This window comes from Chelonia mydas, chromosome 11, assembly GCF_015237465.2.
Source record: "Chelonia mydas isolate rCheMyd1 chromosome 11, rCheMyd1.pri.v2, whole genome shotgun sequence".
Lineage (NCBI taxonomy): Eukaryota > Metazoa > Chordata > Testudines > Cheloniidae > Chelonia > Chelonia mydas.
In genome coordinates, this window is record NC_051251.2 from 69762010 (window position 1) to 69781128 (window position 19119).

At 45.1% G+C, this 19119-nt stretch overlaps 1 protein-coding gene across 1 annotated transcript in view; it reads left to right on the forward strand.

Annotated features, from left to right (window-relative positions):
* IQCA1 (IQ motif containing with AAA domain 1) overlaps positions 1 to 3616 on the forward strand; it is a 155077-nt gene extending 151461 nt beyond the window's left edge. Inside the window, exon 19 of the mRNA XM_037913018.2 lies at positions 2682 to 3616. Within this exon, the coding sequence (XP_037768946.1) occupies positions 2682 to 2816 (135 nt within the window). The 3' untranslated portion in view covers positions 2817 to 3616. The remainder of the gene's footprint in view (positions 1 to 2681) is intronic.
* The last annotated feature ends 15503 nt before the right edge of the window (positions 3617 to 19119 follow it).

Consider the following 19119-nt stretch of genomic DNA (forward strand, 5'->3'; position numbering starts at 1 on the left):
AGGAAACATTCATTCCCAACTCCAAGTGGCAATCCACTTATGCCCTGAAATGTGAGGCCTGGTATTTGTTGTCACTTTTTAACTGAGCTAGTGAAACAGCAAATGTTATTCCTATAAACACAACTGCACAGCACAAAGTATGCTGACAGCAATCAAATAATTTTGAATCTAGCTCAAATATTTCCCTCAATATCCCGTGGCAATGATTTCTTTGCATTAAATATATCCTTCTTTAAAATGTATTTCCTTTACCTGTTTTAAATCTGTTTCCTTTATATGTCATGTACTGCAGCCCCTGTTCTTGTGTCATGGCACAGGGGAAATGATTGCCAAAATGGCCTTCACTGTAACATTCAGAGATCACTCTTAGCTTTCTTTTTCACATTAATTAATTCAAGTCTTTTAATCTCTCCTCACATGGAAGTGACTATACCCTGAGCCTCTAATCATTTTCATTGCTCTTTGCTGGACCTTTTGTATTGCTTTGTCCTTTTTGAAGTGAAGTGACTAAAACTTAAAGCAGTATTCAAAGTGAGGATTAGTATGCTGATGAATCTTTGATTTCTATTCCCTCCGAACATGAATCTCCCCATTTGACATGTGGTTATATTCTGCCACTGTTCCCAAAATGAATATAAATAATGGAAAATGGTGATAATAGGATTTCTTAAATTCAGTTATATACACCCATTTAAAAAGTGACCTACTTACTGCACCTATTTGATACAAAATAGTTAAATAGAAACAAACAAATCGCCTTATTGGATCAACCAATGGTCCAGCATCCTCTCCCTGACAGTAGTCAGTACAAGATACTTCAGAGAAAGGTGCAAGAAAATTATAGATCAGCATGCCCCCAGGGGAAGTTTTTTCTTAACTCAAGGAAGTCATTTGTTGACTTATGCCCTGAAACTTCAGGGTTCAAATCTCTTATAAACAGAAACCTGTGTATCTTATTATTCATTAGAGAAAATCTAATCTGGTTTTGATTCTTTCTTTCTAAGCGGTTGGCTTCAGTAATATCTTGGAGCAGTTCCACTCATTGCAGAATCTGTGAAGAAACTATTATGGGGACATGCCAGTAAATAGGTTAATTATTTAATTAAACTGAATATACAAAAGTAAGGAAAAGGAAACAACAGATGACACCAACAAAAGTTGGTGTTGGTCCTGCTTTGAGCAGGGGGTTGGACTAGATGACCTCCTGAGGTCCCTTCCAACCCTAATCTTCTATGATTCTATGACATTGTAAATCATTAACCCCACGCTGCCACATAAGGCAAACCCTTTGCTGGCAATATGGAGAGGGGGTTGGAGTAGGTCTCAATATTCCCTCACATTTACCACGTGCTGCCACACTGTTTAGTTAGTCCTTAATAATGTGTTCCTAAGAGTTCCATCACCAAGCAGAATTTCTTCAGAGAAGTCTAACAGCCCTATGGTTTCAAGGTGCAACGCCTCAAAAGTTTGTACCTAGCTCACAATGTATGTGCACCATCACTAGCCCCTTCCCCTCCTCATCCCCGACCCAAGTACAGTACAGCCTAATTATTCAAACCCACCTAAGTTTGGGTGAGATTTTGTATAATACAGAGTTAGAAGAGGGGGTAAGATAGAGAGGTTTGAAGAGTAGGTATTCAGCTAAATCAGAATAGTTAGATTGCGGGTCACATTATTATAGCTGTTCCACAACTGGTTGGCCATTTTGCTACTAATGCATTTCGTTTACCTGTTTAAAGCATTTAATCCACAAGACACTACAAGCCCCAACAGAGTCAACATCATTGTGAATGGAGATAGTGTAGGTGTAAGTGTGGATGGAGCGGAGCAGAGAGAGACGAGAGCTGGCCTAAGTAGGGTTCTGAGGTGAGAGGCCGAAGTCAAGACACCAGAGTACCGGTCCTTAGGCGTCTGAGAGGGAAAAAGCCAAATTCATTCCTGGCATAACAAAAGAGATGAACATAGTGAATAGGTTTTTCATCATGCACACCAATATCTGATCACATCTTGAGCTGCAGAACGGACCATGACATTGTTACTACAGACACACACACTTCAAGCTTAGGGAAAGGTTATTTCCTGTGCACACCTGATTTCAAATATTACCAATTCAGCCCTTTTAAATTATTTTAATTATCCCAGAGAGGCCTTGTTGCCATTACAGTCCCAGAACTTTGCAAGTTTGCAAAGCAACCAAAACAAAACCATTTACGAGACACAAAACTATGAACAAGCACATGAAACCAATAAACAGCTTTTTAAAAATTATGATTTGTTTAACTTTCCCCTTGAAATGAAAAACAACTGAACAGATTTTAAGAACTACCAAAAAATATGCTCTTTATACTGCCAAGTTTCCAATCAGAGGTAATTTTGACAAGAGTTACATACCCTTGGAAATAGGGCTGATCATAGAAGTTCTAACACTCCCATAACTATAGCAACACAAGTGGCACAGCTAAGTGTTCACGTTAATGAGGGACTCTGAAAGCAGAGGATTGCTACACTTCTTGTTATAATGGTGTTCTCAAGAGTTCTAAGGATCTTGTTTCAGCTTCTCCACGAGCCGGCCAGGATTGTAAGGTTTTTGTTAGGAACACTCCATCGTACATGCAAAAGTTACTTAAATGTTCTTTCATGCTTTTTTTTCCTCCCCTCTAACCACTTATTTGATTCTCCAGGTCTGGTATGCCAAGACACCTCTGGGGAAAGCACGAGCCAGAGCACTGATTGAAGGTGAGGAAATGGGAAAAGGAAAAGGAAAGGATAAAGGGAAAAAGAAGGGAGGAAAGAAAGGGAAAAAGAAGAAAAAGTAATTTATTTCCTTGAGGAGATCTCATCTGGGAATACATCACAGGAAGCTTATTGATCCATTTCTCTGAAGAGGGATGAGGACATTAGAGACAACATACACAAAAATCTGTGGCCAGCTCTGGGGGAAGAATATATTTCTAAGTGTGTTCCACGAAAAAAAAAAAGTTGCAAATAGGATGAGACACCAGTGTGACATTTCACTCCAACAAGATTAAGAGCTAATGACCACTGACTTTCTCAAGCATCACTTATTCTAAAGAGTTTTTTTTTAATTACTTATGACGATATCATACCGTCCAGTTTTTAGGCAAAACTCCTTATTGATTTCAATGAGGAATTTTGCTTAAAAACTGATGTCGTGTTAAGAGCCTTTAATTATTTATTTTTATTTTATTAACTTAGTTGCTTTATAAAACTAACTGCTTTCCATACCTGTATGTCTAGTGTATTATAATTCCCAATAAAACAGTTATAAAGGCTCTTTTTAATTTTTCTCTGACCGTGGGCTGTTACCAAGCACTTAATGTAGTCTACCATAGGCTGACCAACATTAGTTACAGAAGCATGTCCATATTCACATGAGGACCAGCGCCGCACTTTATCTTTCTACAAATGTCACCATGCACAAACATTCACAGATACAAATGTTAGCAGAAAACATATAGAAAGAAGCATACACAGAGGACATTCACTTGGGTGGCATTTATTTCAAAGAGTGTTTTTGAATACTCTTTTGTGATATTTGACTAGCTCAAGGCACAGTTCTGCAATATTCAGGTTGCTAACACTGTAAGAGGATTTTTAAAAAAAAAAAAAAAAAAAGATTGGAACTTTAAGAAGCCATGGAAATACTTCCATTGGTCCTAGATTTTAGGCTAAATTTGGCCTGACCTGTACTAAGTTTTCAAAAATATGCACACTTTTATAGTATGGGCCCGCATCTTGCAAAGACTTACATTATACGCCTGAGCAGTTCCATTGACTTCAACGTAACAGATCCATTGACTTCAGTGGGACTTCTCATATGTATGACATCGTGCATGCACTTAAGGCTTTGCAGGATTGGGGTCATGGTTTGTGTATGTATAAGCTTGTAGCAACAGAACCTGAAGCTTCAAATGGCATCGTCTCTTCCTTTCAGGGAGACCCCAGAGGCTTCTGACAGACAGCTTTCTAATTGTTGGCTCCCTTGGGCATTTGCTATTGTTGTCCTTCTTGTTTAACCGATAGAGTGCGGCAAGTCGAAGAATGAAAGCATTTATTCATGAGTAACTTGTTTAAAGAATTGATAGGAAAAAAATCCTTAAATGAATCATGCACTGAATATCACTTGGTCAACAGAGTAGTCAAATAATGACACCATTTATTAACAAAGTAGTTTACCCAAGGAAATTTACCTGAGTTATTCATAACTGGACCAGCTCTAAAGCCTTTGGAGGTGATTGCGAGCTGGAGCCACTATTGGGTACAGTATCATCAGTATGCCAGTGATACCTCAACAGGTCTTTTACCCAGCATCTAACAAAGACTGGGACCTGTACGACAGCTTACCATCTCACAGTCCTGGTGCTTGTTGGTAGGAATAAACATTGAGGAAATGAAAAAATGTTCCACTGCACCTTAGTAGAGGGAATATGACTGCTTGTTATCAAGTTAGCTCACAAGCCTGGAGGTCTAATAGGACTCACATGTGCACCTAAACTTATAATCTTATAAACCAGATAATACCTGCTTTCATCTCTCACTAGCCAAGTGATTGCAGCTTCGGTGTGGGCTTCATAATGTGTATTCTATCATAGCTATTTAGGTTTATATACAATGCTCATCATCACCATGGTGTCATAGTACATACCTTTGTTTTCGCAAAGCTAGAACACTGTAACCCATGCTACACGGGATTACTCTAGAAGGCCAGCCAGCACTTTCATCTAATGAAGATTGCATCATCTCACTTTTAGATAAGGCAGCCCAATGAGACCATAGTACACCTGTGTTCCATGTCCTCCTCTGGCTATCAATTCACTGCTGTTGTCGTTCTGGTGCGACAGGGTCGCTGGGAATTAGGAAGGGTCCTCAGAGGGAAAAAAGAGATCATTTTTTTAAACAAACTGCCTGTATTCTTCTGTTTGGTTTGTTTGGATCTCAAAGCTAAAGTCCTGAGAGAAAAGTGGGTCAGGGCTTCCCTTTCTCCCCAGTTTTCCACATCAGAGCACAGTGGTTCCAGGAAAAAAGACCCAGAAATAAACCCTGAGAAGTTTGTTCTTACCTAGAAAATGGTCAAAGTTTGCTGCCAAAAAGGTGTGTCCTATTGAAAGGCCTGGGGAAAGAAAAGCCCGCTTGTCAAGCTCCTCTTAACAAAGCATACTGGGAAGGGGAAGAGTCTGAGGCCCTATAACAGACTCTCTTACATCACAGTTAGTTCTAGAAAGGGTGTTGATACTGAAGGTGATACTAGCTTGGAAGAGAAACCTGGGCAAGAAAACATACATAAATCTAAAAAGCTTATGTGAGAGATTAACTCTCTATAGGAGGACCTTGGGAACCATATCCCTGAGCACAGTGGGAAGAACTAGTTGATTCTGGTTTAATAAACCCTCTCTTTTCTGCCACTACTACCAGGGGGAAAGGGCATGTTGACTCACTACTACAGCTGGTGATACCTCAGAAATAGGTCTCTTTGGGCCCTAACCACTACAGTCCCTGAGCAATTCCCATCATTCATATATTCTTATCCTCCTCACCCCTGTGAGGAAGTAATCCCCCAGTTTTACCAATGGGCACTAAGACATAGGGAAGATTGCCGACCTACCCAAGGCCCCACAAGAATTTTGTGGCTGAGCTGGAAATGGAACCCATTTTTTCTGAGGCCCAGTTCACCACCCTATGTACTGACCCATCCGTCCTACAACAGTCCTTGCATTCCATGGAAATGAAACAATTCCCAACAGAAATCCATCTGAGCCTGACAATTTTTAGAGCAAAAAGCAAGATCTTTCTGTGTGCAGGCTTCTTTTTTCCCACCCCATCTGTAGCAGCTGGAATCCCATTGGTAATTAGTCCCCTGGCTGTTAGAGTCTTGACATGTAGTGAACAATGAAATTCTATGAATATGAACAGTGTCATGTATTTAATCACTTGCACAGAACAGCTACAGAATTTGGTGTAATTTTTTACAGACACTCGGCTGCAGCTCATTGGTAGCTTTACAAATTCAGGCATCCTGATCTTAACATATTCCAAATAAAAAAATCTCTAACTATCCTTCCCAAAGAGTTCCAGGCTCTAAAAATAATATTGTTAATTTTTGTATTAACCTTTTGTAGTCTCTAAAGCAGGAAAACAAATTTGGACAAATTATGCCCTCAGCCCCACTGACTTCTTACACATAATAGTTACGGTCAACTTCAACAGGGTGGCTCGGGTATTACTGATTGCAGAATATGAACTGATAAAAATAAGATTAGGTTGGACATAAGTAAAGCCATTATATAACATTCAAGTAGGTTAAATAGTATTATTCATCTTAAAACTAAAGTAACAATGGGTGGAATCCAGGAAGGGACTTCATCATTGCACCACTCCGCATTGCAACACCTAACGTTTAGGCAGCTAAAATATCACAGGAACAACACTGCAATACATAAAACCTGAGTTAGGCATCTAGGCTCCCTGTACAATGAATGGGAAGAGATGGGCACCTAGGAATGGGATCCACAAAAGCCAGCACACTAGGCAGCTCCCTGTCTAGGCTAGCCAGTGGGAGACCCCAATGTGCTAAGCCCTGCCCCTTTCTCAGTGATAGGAGCTTCAGTCCAGGATGCAGGGAGGTGCCTAGCTCTGCTAGCAATCCACAAACAGGAACCCATGATCCTGTCTTAGGTACCTAGTTTCTTGCAGGAATGAATTAGGCGCCTGCCCCACTACACAAAATGGCTGGAGTAGAAGGTGGTGGTGCCACTGCCAACCTAATAACTTTTAGCCCAGTAGTTTGAGCACTCACCTGGGAGGTGAGCAAACCAGGTTCAGATCCCCCCTTCCTGGCAGACAGGGGAGAAAGGATTTGAACGGGGGTCTCCCATCTCTCAGGAGCATGCTCTAACCATTGAGCTACAGGACAGTCTGATGTGGGGGTGTCTCTCAGTCTCTCCTGCGGAAGCTGTTCCACTGTGGATAAATAAAGACAGAGTGATTGGGCCAGACACAGAATGACTCTCTAGTCTAGTGGTTCGAGCTCTCTCCTGGGAGGTGCTTACAGGGTTCCGCGGGAGTTTTGTTGACCACGGTGGGGAACTTATTTAGGCGCCTAATTCTGGGTTTAGGCAACCAAGCAGCTCCCTGGATTCCATCCAACATGACTGGCATAGTGTGTGTCCCCCTTAGCATATTGCTCCATTTCTATCCACATACGCAGAGGTACGGAGCTCCTCATGCCCACTCACATGCCTGCACAGCTCTGCATGACAGGAGAGAATCTGGCTTCCAGTTTTTTTCCATGTGTTCTTCCATGTTATGGAAGTAATTAAATGTTTCCATTTCTTCTCAATTTATCCTTCAACTGAATATCTCAGTGGTGCTCTACTGGCTCTGCCCTTGTAAGCCATGAAGCTGGATTGCACATGGATATTAATAGGACTGGGACTTGGAAACCACAATTGGCATATCTACGTAGCAAGAAAGAACATTATGGGACAGTTTCACTGGCTGGTTAAGCTAGGTTTACAGCTGACTTGCATTGCCAGAATGGCACAAAGCCTCCCAGGTTGCTTTGGTGTGTGTAAATGTATACCTACACCACCTCCAAAGAGCATCAGTCTTGTAAAAAAGGTAGGGAGCAATTTTATTGCTATTTAAGTACAAGATATAATGATGATCCGGGAATGTGTAGCTATTTGAAAATAAAACTGTTGTGTCAAGCAGGGGCAACACTCACTGTAATTTCAGTGTTAATGATTGAACTATGTAATTAAGTGGCCCCAGTAGATGCTCTAGCATTAGGTCCCACTGTGAGGCTAATAATGCTCATGAAAGTATTGCTGCTAAAGGTGTTCTGTGAGTCTTACGTATTTGCAACAATTACAGGGCGGATTACTTCTCAGCTGTATATCAGATATAGTGTAATTAGACTCCAGCCTCTTTTTAAGTCTTCCTGTTACAGCCCTCTGATAGTACAGTTATTTACAATAGCGGTTAGGAGAAACGCTCAGAACACGAGGGGTAACTCTACTGCTCAGTTAACCTGGGTGACTGGCTCCTGGTTCTGAGCACCCAGGTTAGCCTGGCCTGGGTGCGAGTGTTCCAGTAACAAAGCCACACCTGCATTGCTGCGCCCTGTTTCTGCACCCAGCTGGGTGTGACTGGGGGCATATCCCATGGTTCTTTGTGCTGAGATGCTTTAGGATTCTTTCCCAGGCAATTTCAGGAGAACTTGTCTGCCCTTTGGGAGAATTGTGGGAAGGCATTGGGGGATTATCAGCACTGGAGTAACACCTGGCTCTAACCTGTGCCAACAGCCAGGACAGTTTGCCCAAGGTTAAAGCACCTCCAAACTGAGGTCAGACTTTTCTCTGTGTGGATGATGGGGAAGGAGTGTGTCTAAAACTCAGGTAAGAGCCTGAGTGAACTGTGCAGTGAAGACATCCCTAGACTATGGCTCCTGCAGAAATGGGTGTTGCTACACGGTGACAGTACTGTGAGGCCAGCAGGGCTTACCCAGAGCAGACCAATAAACACAATGGTCAACGTTTGCAATACACAGGGTCTGATTTAGTGGTCACTAAATTACTGTAGTTAATAATACAGCGGGTTTGATTCCCTAAACCATAACTTATTATTGTTTGTATTGCAGTAGCATCTAGGTCCCCACAGTCATGGCCAGGACCCCGGCAGGCCTTGCCTGTAGGAAAAGGCTGTTTATAACACTTGCCACATCTTGCAATACAGCAAATATTTATAATGGACAGCATGGTGGCTGGGCTCCCTACCTCATTCTAACATACCAATGGCACTTCTCTTGACATTTTGCATTTATGGCAAATGGAGCACAGCTTCAAAATAATCCAGAGTTGTGGGAGGGGAATCCCTCACTTTGAAAAGTCCCAGCAGAATGGGTACATTTCTTATAGCAATGGCACTTTGCAACAGTGTAGAGGAAATCAGTGAAGAGTCTTCTGAAGGGGGCACAGTGTAACACAATGTCTTGCTGATTTCTCTATTTTACAACTCCCAACGGCATCCCAGTGCAAATGCGTGGAGCTGTCTGGCTGCCAGAATTGTTCTCTGTGTTGCCAGGAAGCTAATTCAAGAGCACCAGCAAAGCAGAGAAAGGAAGCTGTCATGCTCATTTATATATGTGAGTGATCTACAGAATTATTGGTTAAATTATTTAAGTGTCCCATTATTATTAAATTACTGGGCATTCATTGTAAGAACAGTCATAATACAGTAACTAATTTGGTATTAATGTGAATGTCAGAGTTTCATTGCAGTTATTCTGTAATTCATCATAAGATAATTTACCAATAAATTAATTGGCTTAATTGCTTTCTACAAACCCAGGAGAACTACATATGATATGACTTTTTTCAATGTTCATATTTCCTTCCTATTTCTTCATTAATCCTTTAGCGGTCAATCTCATCAGGTGAAAAACGTGATCCGAAATTTTCAGGATACCTCTGTGCATTAAAGTTCCACCATGAGTAGGGAGCAGAACTGGACTGTTCTACCCCAGTGGGCACAAAGGCATCTGCATTGGCCCTTCATATTTTCGCAGTGTTTTAAACATAGCTTTAGAGCTAATGTGCAATTTCAGTGTTTTGAAGTGGAAGAACAGACTTCAATGCGGATATTTCAGGCTAGTAACAGACCTACAAACTTTCACAAGTTGACTGTAGTCTAGTAGTTAGAGCAGAGATCCCAGAGTCAGAAGCCCTGAGTTGTGTGCTTGGCAACTGACTAATTGTATGACTTTGGCACATCATTTAGCTCCAGTTTTCAAAGGAGCCCATAAATTTGGATGCCTAGGTGGAGACTCCTAGATGTTTAAACTGTGCACCAAAAACTAAGCCCCCCAAAACGAATGGACTGTAGGGCCTAAGTATCTGTACTTCAACTTATCTGTGTGTGAAATAGCTCTACTTCTAACCTATCTCACAGGGATGTTGTGAGGTTTAGCTAGTGTTCGTACAGCATGCTGGAGGTCTTTGGATAAAAGGTCCAGTACAAATTACAAAATATTTTAGGTTTGTTTCTGTTACAATAATGCAATGTATTTTTCCTGAAGCTGAGGCACTTACAAACTTGATAGATAAACCTAAAATGACACATGTCATTTACCAGTAGTATTTGGAAAAAGGATGGATAAGAAGCTGAAACTATTTTGCCATTGCACTGAAAGTTTTAGGCAAATAACCTCAATACCAAAAAAACAAATGTCACCTTAAAAAACAAGAAATAGTCTCAGATAACAAATGCATGAACTCATTCTCTGGGCTGGTAAATTCATGGTTTGCATTTTAGAAATAAAATTCCTACAAAGGATTACAATTAGATAATTGATTAGATTAGATAATTAGTTTACAATTAGATAATAGTAAACTAAATCAATTTCTCAGAGCTGGGAAGGCAAAAGCCATGTATTGTTGCACGCTAGAGCTACAAATAAATCGTTTATATTCACTCATTAATTTCCATCCAACATTTATTACTCTAGAACTAAATATAGGGGGGAGTTAAAACATTGAAAAGGTGATTGTGGCCTTTGCAGTAGTTTCTAAACCTAAGTCTAACAGAGCCTTTTGGCCCGTTCAGGCCCAGATAAGACCTGTCACTGTTTACAAGAATTTACTGTTTGTAAGTATCCTCAGATATGGAAAGTACCTAGAGTATTTTTCGACCTATTAAATGTATTAAGGAAAAATGCCAGGTTTCAATTTGTCTTATTTATTCACAAGTTGTACTGCTTTAACGGAACTGGCATTTTGCTGTTGCTCTGAAGTTTTAGACAACCAACTCTGATACCAAAAAAGAGGGTGTCGTTAAAATAGTACAACCTGAGCACTTCCAGCCAGTAAAATCTCTAAGTCACTAATGCTCTAAGCCGGATTTGATCAGCAATCTTTATATGAACGGTTACAATCTCATTATCAGTCCCATCAGCCCCCCACCCCTTGTGTGGGCTCAATAATACCCGTATAACTTAACATATGGAACATAGTATAACACAGGGAAATCAGCTATACTGGTATAAACACATTTATACCAGTATAACTACTGGTAAAATAAATCAGACCATTAACCAAAATAGTTATACCGTCACAAGCTGGGTAGACCAGGCCTAAAAAGTTAAACCAAAAAGGGACGTGTAATCCTTTGAGAGTCAAGCATAATATGTGCACCTTCTGCTTGGAAGTGGTGCCACTGTTTTGCAATGATCGTGAGGAGATATGCAAGTACCGCTCTGGTGGATGGACAGTCAACGTGCAAAGACCAGAGGAGGGAGTTACCGGATTCCTGCTGTCAAGCGTCTGGGTATGGCAAATATGTCATCAAAGCACTTTAATTTTCAGCAGCAACAATTGCTCCCAAAAGTTAACATGGGAGTTCTCCATCAACCCTTCCCTAAGCATGGATGTAAGCTCTGGTTATGTGTGTCAAGCAATAAATATCATATTTCAAGAAACAGAAATCACTTATGAAAAAGGTACCTTAGGAAAGGAATAAATAAAAATACTCCACAAACTAAAATCGTTTGGATCTGTTGTTCTTGAACTGCCCTCAACAATGTGCCCTCAACACATGTACATGGAGTGGGGTTTTTAAAAGCACTCACTGCTAGTCTAGCTTTGCTCCCAGTGAAGTTAGTAATAAAGATCCCATTGAATTAAATCAGGGAACAGTTAGGCCTACACTGAGTGCCACAGAGAAGTCCACCCCTGATGCCCAGATATTATGGTGCTGGGTGCTTCCTTGAAATAATCTCATGTGAGATGGGGAGGAGGAAATTGAGAATGTATGGAAAAGGGCCAGCGAGGCAAATGTTGGGAGGAAAATTAGCCGGGGCTGGCTGTTCATGGATTTTTCAGCTATGCAAACATCATCTGCCCTGTGACAGATCCAGACCAGTGGGGTGCAGGAGTCTGGTCCTATTGGGATCCAGGAAGTGGGCAGGCAAAGCTCGCCCACTGCTAAAGGATCCCCCCCCCAGCCTAAGGGGGAGATCCACAGGACCTGGAAGTCAAATAATTACGGGGGACAACTAATGAAGAACAGGGACGGGAGTGCGGTCAAAGGGTCAAAAGAAGGGAACCGGACGGGGACACTGAGCAGAGAACCCCGGACAGCGCCCACCGCTCCTCAAAGGCGTCAAGGGAGTCGGTGGATGCCGCCCAGAGGAACTCTGCTCAGAGGCGTGAACGGACGGAGGATCGGAAATAGGCCCCGCAGTCGCAGGAGACTCCGTTGGCCAACCTCCTCACCCTGGTTTTATAGATGGCCACTTTAGCCAGGGCCAGGAGGAGGTTGACCAGGAGGTCCCGCGACTTAGTGGGGCCACGGACAGAGAGTGCGTAGATAAGAAGGTGAGGAGAAAAGTGCAACCAAAACCTTAACAAAATATTGGTGAGGAGCCGGAATAGGGGCTGCAACCTGGCGCACTCCAGATAGACGTGCACCAGGGTTTCCCTCACGCCGCAAAAGGGGCAGGTGTCCGGGATTGGGGTGAACCGCGCCAAGTACACGCCCGTACTCACGGCCCCGTGAAGGAGCCGCCAACTGATATCCCCGGCGGGCCTCGGGACTAAGGTGGAATAAAGGCTGGCCCACTGGGGCTCCTCACCCTCTAGAGGTGGCAGGAGATCCCGCCACTTTGTGTCAGGGCGGGACGCGAGGGTGGGGACATGAAGGGTATGGAGCACGAGCGTGTAGAGATGTTGTTTTGGCACGGTCTGGAACCTGACCGGCTGCAGCTCGTGCAGCCGGCTCACGGTGAAGGGGCGGGGGGGTCGGTCGGGTCCACGGGGCAGGGGCCCGATGAAAAGGTCCAGAGGGCCTGGGGTGGAGGGTGGGCGAGGAGCGCCCTCTCGCAGGACCCGGTCGAGGTAAACCCGAGCAGCGGGCGGCAAGGCGTCCCTCACCTCCTGAAGTACGCGCAGGGCGGTACGAGGTCTGGAGAGCCCCATGCATTGAGCGAGCGTCAGGGGATCCAGCCAGTCTCCCCGGTCGTAGTCCAGGAGGTCTCCGACTTTGGTGACTTCTGCCAGGACCAACCTCTGGCGCACCGAAGGGGACTCCGCCGCCTGCACACGGAGCTGGGGGTTGTGTAGCAGGGGCTCCGCGAGGAGATCTTCCCCCACGGAGGCCGCCACGGACCTGGTCGCTGCAAACAGTTTCCAGGTCCGGAGGAGGTCCTGGTAGAAGACCGGCAGCCCGGAGAGGTCTCGCGGAAGACCCCTCGGATGGAGATAAAGGAGCTGCCGGTCATATCGGAGCCCTCGGAAATGGCGCAGTAAGGCGTGCGCCAGTATGCTCCACGCCGGACTACCTGCACCATAAAGGAGCCTCTGCAGGGCCTGGAGGAGGAAGACATGGACCTGAGTGCGAAGACACTTCAGGCCCTGCCCTCCCTCCTCCAGGGGCAGATGGAGAACCCCTGCAGAGACCCAGTGCAGTCCTGACCAGAAGAACTCCAGAATCAATTTCCGGAGGTTGGCCAGGAAATCCGGGGCCGGAACCAGGGTGTTGAGCAGGTACCAGAGCATGGACAGGACTAGTTGATTGAGCACCAGTGCCCGCCCTCGAAAGGACAGACACTGGAGCAGTCCCGTCCATCTCCGGAGCCGCTCTACCACCCTGCCCTCTAAACCTTGCCAGTTCTCCGGCGGAGACGGATGCGTGGCAGAAAGGTAAACGCCGAGATAGAGCAGCGGACCCGCGCTCCACCGGATGGCTTGAAGCGCGGGTGGGAGGGAGCTCGCCTGCCGCCAGTCCCCTACCACCAAGCCAGAGCTCTTGACCCAGTTGACCCGGGCGGAGGAGGCTGCCGAGTACACAGCTTGGCAAGCCTCCACCCGCGCCAAGTCGCCCGGTCCTGGACCACGAGGAGTACATCGTCGGCGTATGCCGACAGGACCAGCCGCAGCTCCGGCTCCCATAGCGCCAACCCCGTCAACCTCCTGCGAAGGAGACAGAGGAAGGGCTCGATCGCCAGAGCGTACAGCTGGCCCGAGAGGGGGCATCCTGCCGTACTCCTCGCCAGAAGCTGACCGGTTCGGTCAGGGTCCAGTTGAGCCTGACCAGACACTCTGCGGAGGCGTACAGCACCTGGAGAAAACCCACAAACTGGGGTCCCAAGCCAAACGCTCGCAGAGTGCCCAGGAGATACCCGTGATCCACCCTGTCGAACGCCTTCTCCTGATCCAGGGACAGGAGGGCGAACGACAGACCGTCCCTACACCCGAGTTCCAAAAGGTCCCGGACCAGATATAGGTTGTCGAAGATGGTGCAGCCCAGGACGGTGTAGGTCTGGTCTGGGTGGATCACGTCCGAGGAGTCTGGTAGAAGGCAAATATACTGGCCACTGGAGGAATAGTTTTCTGTTCCCTGAGTGACCAGAGCAGGGGCTGCCCTAGAGCAATCAAGAACCTGCCAGAACCAATTAAGACAGGCAAGCTAATCAAGACCTGGAGCCAATTAAGAACTTTCTAGATTCAATTATGGCAGGCAGGCTAATCAGGACACCTGGTTTAAAAAGGACCTCCCATCAATTAGTAGGGGGCGTGCCAGGAGCAGCAAGTGAGAAGGCGTGCTGCTGGAGGAGTGAAGAGTTCAAGCGTGATCAGGCTTCAGGAGGAAGATCCTGCAGTGAGGATAAAGAAGGTGCTGGAGGGAAGGCAATGGGGAAATAGCCCAGGGAGTTGTAGCTGTCACACAGCTGATACAGGGAACACTGTGGACAGCTGCTATCCACAGGGCCCTGGGCTGGAACCCGGTGTAGAGGGTGGGCCTGGGTTCCCCCCATCCCCACAACTCCTGATCAGACACAGGAAGAGTTGAACCTGGTCTGTGAGAAACACCAGAAGGGAAGGTCTAAATTGGAAAGGGATCTGGCCTGTCCCCGACCCACTAGGTGGGACACAGAGACTGCGGGGATTGTTCTCCATTTCCCCCATGCTGGCCAGTGATGAGGTTAGCTGAGTGGATGGCAGGTTTGAGCTACTAGCAAGAGTGGCCAAACTGAGGGCTGCCGTGAATCTCTGAGGCGAGCAAATCCGCCAATAAGCGCAGGACCCACCGAGGCAGAGGAGGAACTTTGTCACAGCCCATACACACAGAATCTATTAAACTTTAAAACCATGCATGGGTTCAGGCTTGGTGCGGACGCACAATCCTACTTCTATGTGCTTTAGGCTAGAAGCCTAATTGCTCTTTTGAGCAAAAGCTGCTTTTTGAAGAAAATTCAACAATGCAGCCAAAATAGCCCCGTGAACCAATGTTAGGCTTTAGACACAGCTTGTAGGATTTAATTTGACCTTTGAGTCAAGCACGGAAGAAATCCTTACAACAAGTACAAACGGTGCCTACACCAGATCATATTAGCAAAGTAGGGACACCGAAGTGCCTAAGTTCCAAGCACTGGACTAATCCACGTACAAGACATTTATTTAAAAATGGAGATGGCTAAAAGCACTATGAAGTCATGTTTTTACAATGTAAGCATGTGGTATTATTAGAGACCTGGTTTATGTCAAGCTCTCAGGTTATGTCTTTAGTGCCAAAGTCCTTTAATCAGACAACGTAGCTCCTGTTATAACGAGAGCCAACTTTCGCCTTTGATCATTGCAAGTTTCAAATGAAATATTTTTTCTTGGTACTCCTCACTGACCAATTTAGAGATAATGTATCTGTGATTGCAGTTGCTTTCCAGAAAGAGTTGACTCCTTTTGGACGTGGATTTTATAGACAGCACTTATGTATTCTGGTCATATTGCAGTAAGACTCCAATAGTTTCCTGCTTCCTTGCAAAACTCCCTTCTCTGGAGTTCAATAAAAATATATTGTATTGTCTCAAGGCAGAAGAAAAAAAGGGCTCAAAAAAAGAAGGGTGGGGCAAGGCATGCAAAAATTCTTGTGTTTTCTACACATTGCTCTGCTCTACACAGAAATTGGATTGTCTGTTCCTAAGGACCGTGTAATAGACTGCACAGGATTCTGCAGAAATCACCAATAAGCCAGGCTGTTCTAGCATGTGCATTACTGCCATAGGGTGAAATTCACCCCAAGTGCAAAGTACTCACAAGTCCCTATGCATGGCTTAAGCCTCAATGTGAGACTAAAATGAGATATAAGTGGTGCAGAGAGCCAGGTGCAGGCTCCCTTAGACTGGATCGTAACTTGGCTCAAACACTTTCATACTCGCTCAGCTTTATGCATGTGAGTAGTCCCTTTCATGTCAGTGATAAATGTCTGTGTGTATTTCCAGGGGCAGAGCCTCCACCTATATCTTATCTGCAGTCTGAGTCGCTATTTCTCATAAGCCCCTCTCTCACTTCCTCCAATTTTCACTTATTACAGTACTTCCGTCGGGAGCTGGTTAACACTTCCAACGTTGGGCCTGATATTGCAAGCTCTTGGCAGGCTGAGCTCTCACTGAAGACAAGGGAAGAGGAAGTGTTGTTCATTACTTTCTGCGTGACGTTGGATAAGTCACTGAGGCCCAGATCCAGAGAGACATTTAGCTGCTTAGGGTACATCTACGCAGCAGCCTGGGTAGACAGAATTGAGGTAGCACACTAACAATTGCAGTGTGGGTGTTGGGGCACCAGTGGAGGCTTGGGCTAGCCACTGGACCCCTGGGTCTGAGCACGGATGGCTAGCAGGTGCCACCACATCTACGCTGCTATCCTTAGCGTGCCAGCTCGGCTCCAGCAAGCGCAAGTCTGTCTCCCCCGGGGCAGGGAGGCTCTCTCCCAGCTGCAGCAAAGAGATTCCCTTAGTCTCTTTGTGCCCCAGTTCACCGCCTGTAAAATGCAGATAATAGCACTTCCCTGCCTCACAGGAGTGCTGCGAGGAGACATCCATTACAAAATTCTGCAGTGCTTGGCTACTCTGGAAATGGTGGCCATACAGCTGCCTGAGAGTCCCAGGCACCTTGCTTACAGGATCCATCCCTTGGTAAGTGACTTGAAAATGACCATTAGATCACAAATAGCTCCTGAAGGAATAGCTTGCCTCTTCAGGGATTGGGGGAGAGGGGGGAAAGCAAGGTCAGAGAAAGTTCCTTTACCAATAAAGGTACTCTAACAGAGTGCAAGTGCTCATATTGCCTTCTCTTATCCCAACCTGGACTATGGTTTCTAATGAAAGAATGTTGCATTCAATCTCAAATTGACTGTAAAAAGTGACATTTCCAAATTCGGAATCCATTTCTGAGTAACGAGCACCGGAGTATGCAGTCCAGGCCATCGGTGTATCTTCTCAGGGAAGGCTCTCAACGTGGGAGGCTGTTTGGCCTGGAAATTAAGGCACTGGGCTACAACTCAGGACACTACAAATCTATTCCCATCTCTGCCAATGACCAGCTGTCTGACCATAGGCAAGTCCCTTCTCCTCTGACTATTTCCACTCCCACCTCTCTACTGGTTAGAATACAACCTCAGCAGGATATGGACTGCCTCTTGCAGTAGGTACAAGGCTTAGCACAAAGGGGCCCAGATCAGAGCTGGGTCCTCTAGGCACTGCCACAGTAAATAAATCTAACATCAACCGTGTGCCCTTACACCACTCTCCAGGCATGCACAAGCCTCCCATTCATGCACAGCTGGTTGTAGCTGATTGTTTAAGTGGCCATTAAAAATAGAACATGTTTCTCCCCAGCAAAAACAAAATCCTATAATACAAAGTGAAACTGACTGTTCTATTAACTCCCATCCTGCATCAGCAAGTTTCTAAAGTGTTGAAATGTTATAATTGACTTTTCTGCTAGTAGCAAAATGTCACTTTTTCTTAATACCTCATAAGTCAGTAATACATTTCAAAAGCCACTAATGCTACTACCACAACAGGACTTACAAATTAGCACATTTTTAGCTTTTCATTAAACTCAATACAAAAGCCGTCTCATATTAGGGTTTCTCTTCCCATTATTGAAAGTACTGGCACTTTGGAACTTCTGGTAGCAAATTATAATGCACTCAGCTAGGGCCTATTGTAAATCGGCACTTCAAAAAGTGTCACATACTCGCTCCTCTTTAAGCACTGAAAATATTGGAGTCTATTTGAAAAAGCCTTATGGAGTCTCTCTCTAGCCTTGCAAATCATCACAGCACTGTGTAGGGCTTCCTTTTATTTTCTCATGGCATTAAACCATTTTTATTCTGACAAAAAGAGGATTATTTCTTGCTGAGATTAAAAAAATACATAAGATAACAAGCTGGATAAAAACCCCAAATCATTTAGGGCTCTATTCTCTTCCACATTTGTTTTATGTGCTCCTGGTAGTGCTGCATCCGTGGGGCTGACCTAGCTAAGCTCCTGAGGAGATGAGTCCAGATCTGAAATTCTAGACCTGTCCCGTAATTCAAAATCTGGCCTTGAACAACGCACTGTGCCTGCTGCCATGACATGCCCATCGCACGTATAGATGGTGGCCTACAATGATGACATCTGGCTGAGGAAGCCTTTCAAAGGCTGACTGATAGAACCACTGCTGCAGAGCAATCAAAGGCAAAAGTGTACATGGTTCTGTCTAATTTCCCACTCTTCGTCTAACAAAAGGTATTGACAAGGCTCTACATTGAAAAGCCTGTGCCCTGGGAGGACATCTTTCCGCTTTGCGCTGCAAAAGTGGGGCGGCTTCTCCTGCAGACCAAACAAGTGCTGGCGCACTTTTGTGTGCCTGCCTCACATGAAAGGACCTGGCATGCCCTCGAGTTGGCCCTTCAGCATTGTGACCCCGATGCTGGATTCCCACTGCTCTGGAAAATCACTTGATTTATAGAGGCAGGAAAGAGCCTTCCTGGCCCACAGCACAGCAGCCGGTGCCTTCGCAGGTGACCCGCTCTGCTTACAGGCAGCTGTAAATTGTAGTAATACCGGTACTGCCATGCTGCTTCCTGCATGTAAGTGTTGTAAAAATGGCTCACATTAGCTCTCTGAACAGAGCAGATGGGGAAGCTGAACCGTCTCCCAGCACAACACCCCGAGAGAGGCAGAAGGGGAGCCAGCATAAAGAGCTACGTTTAAAATGGGTGCTCTGGCATGTCAAGAGGCAGGCGGCGTTAAAATGGCGGAGCTAGCAAGCGTGGAGGA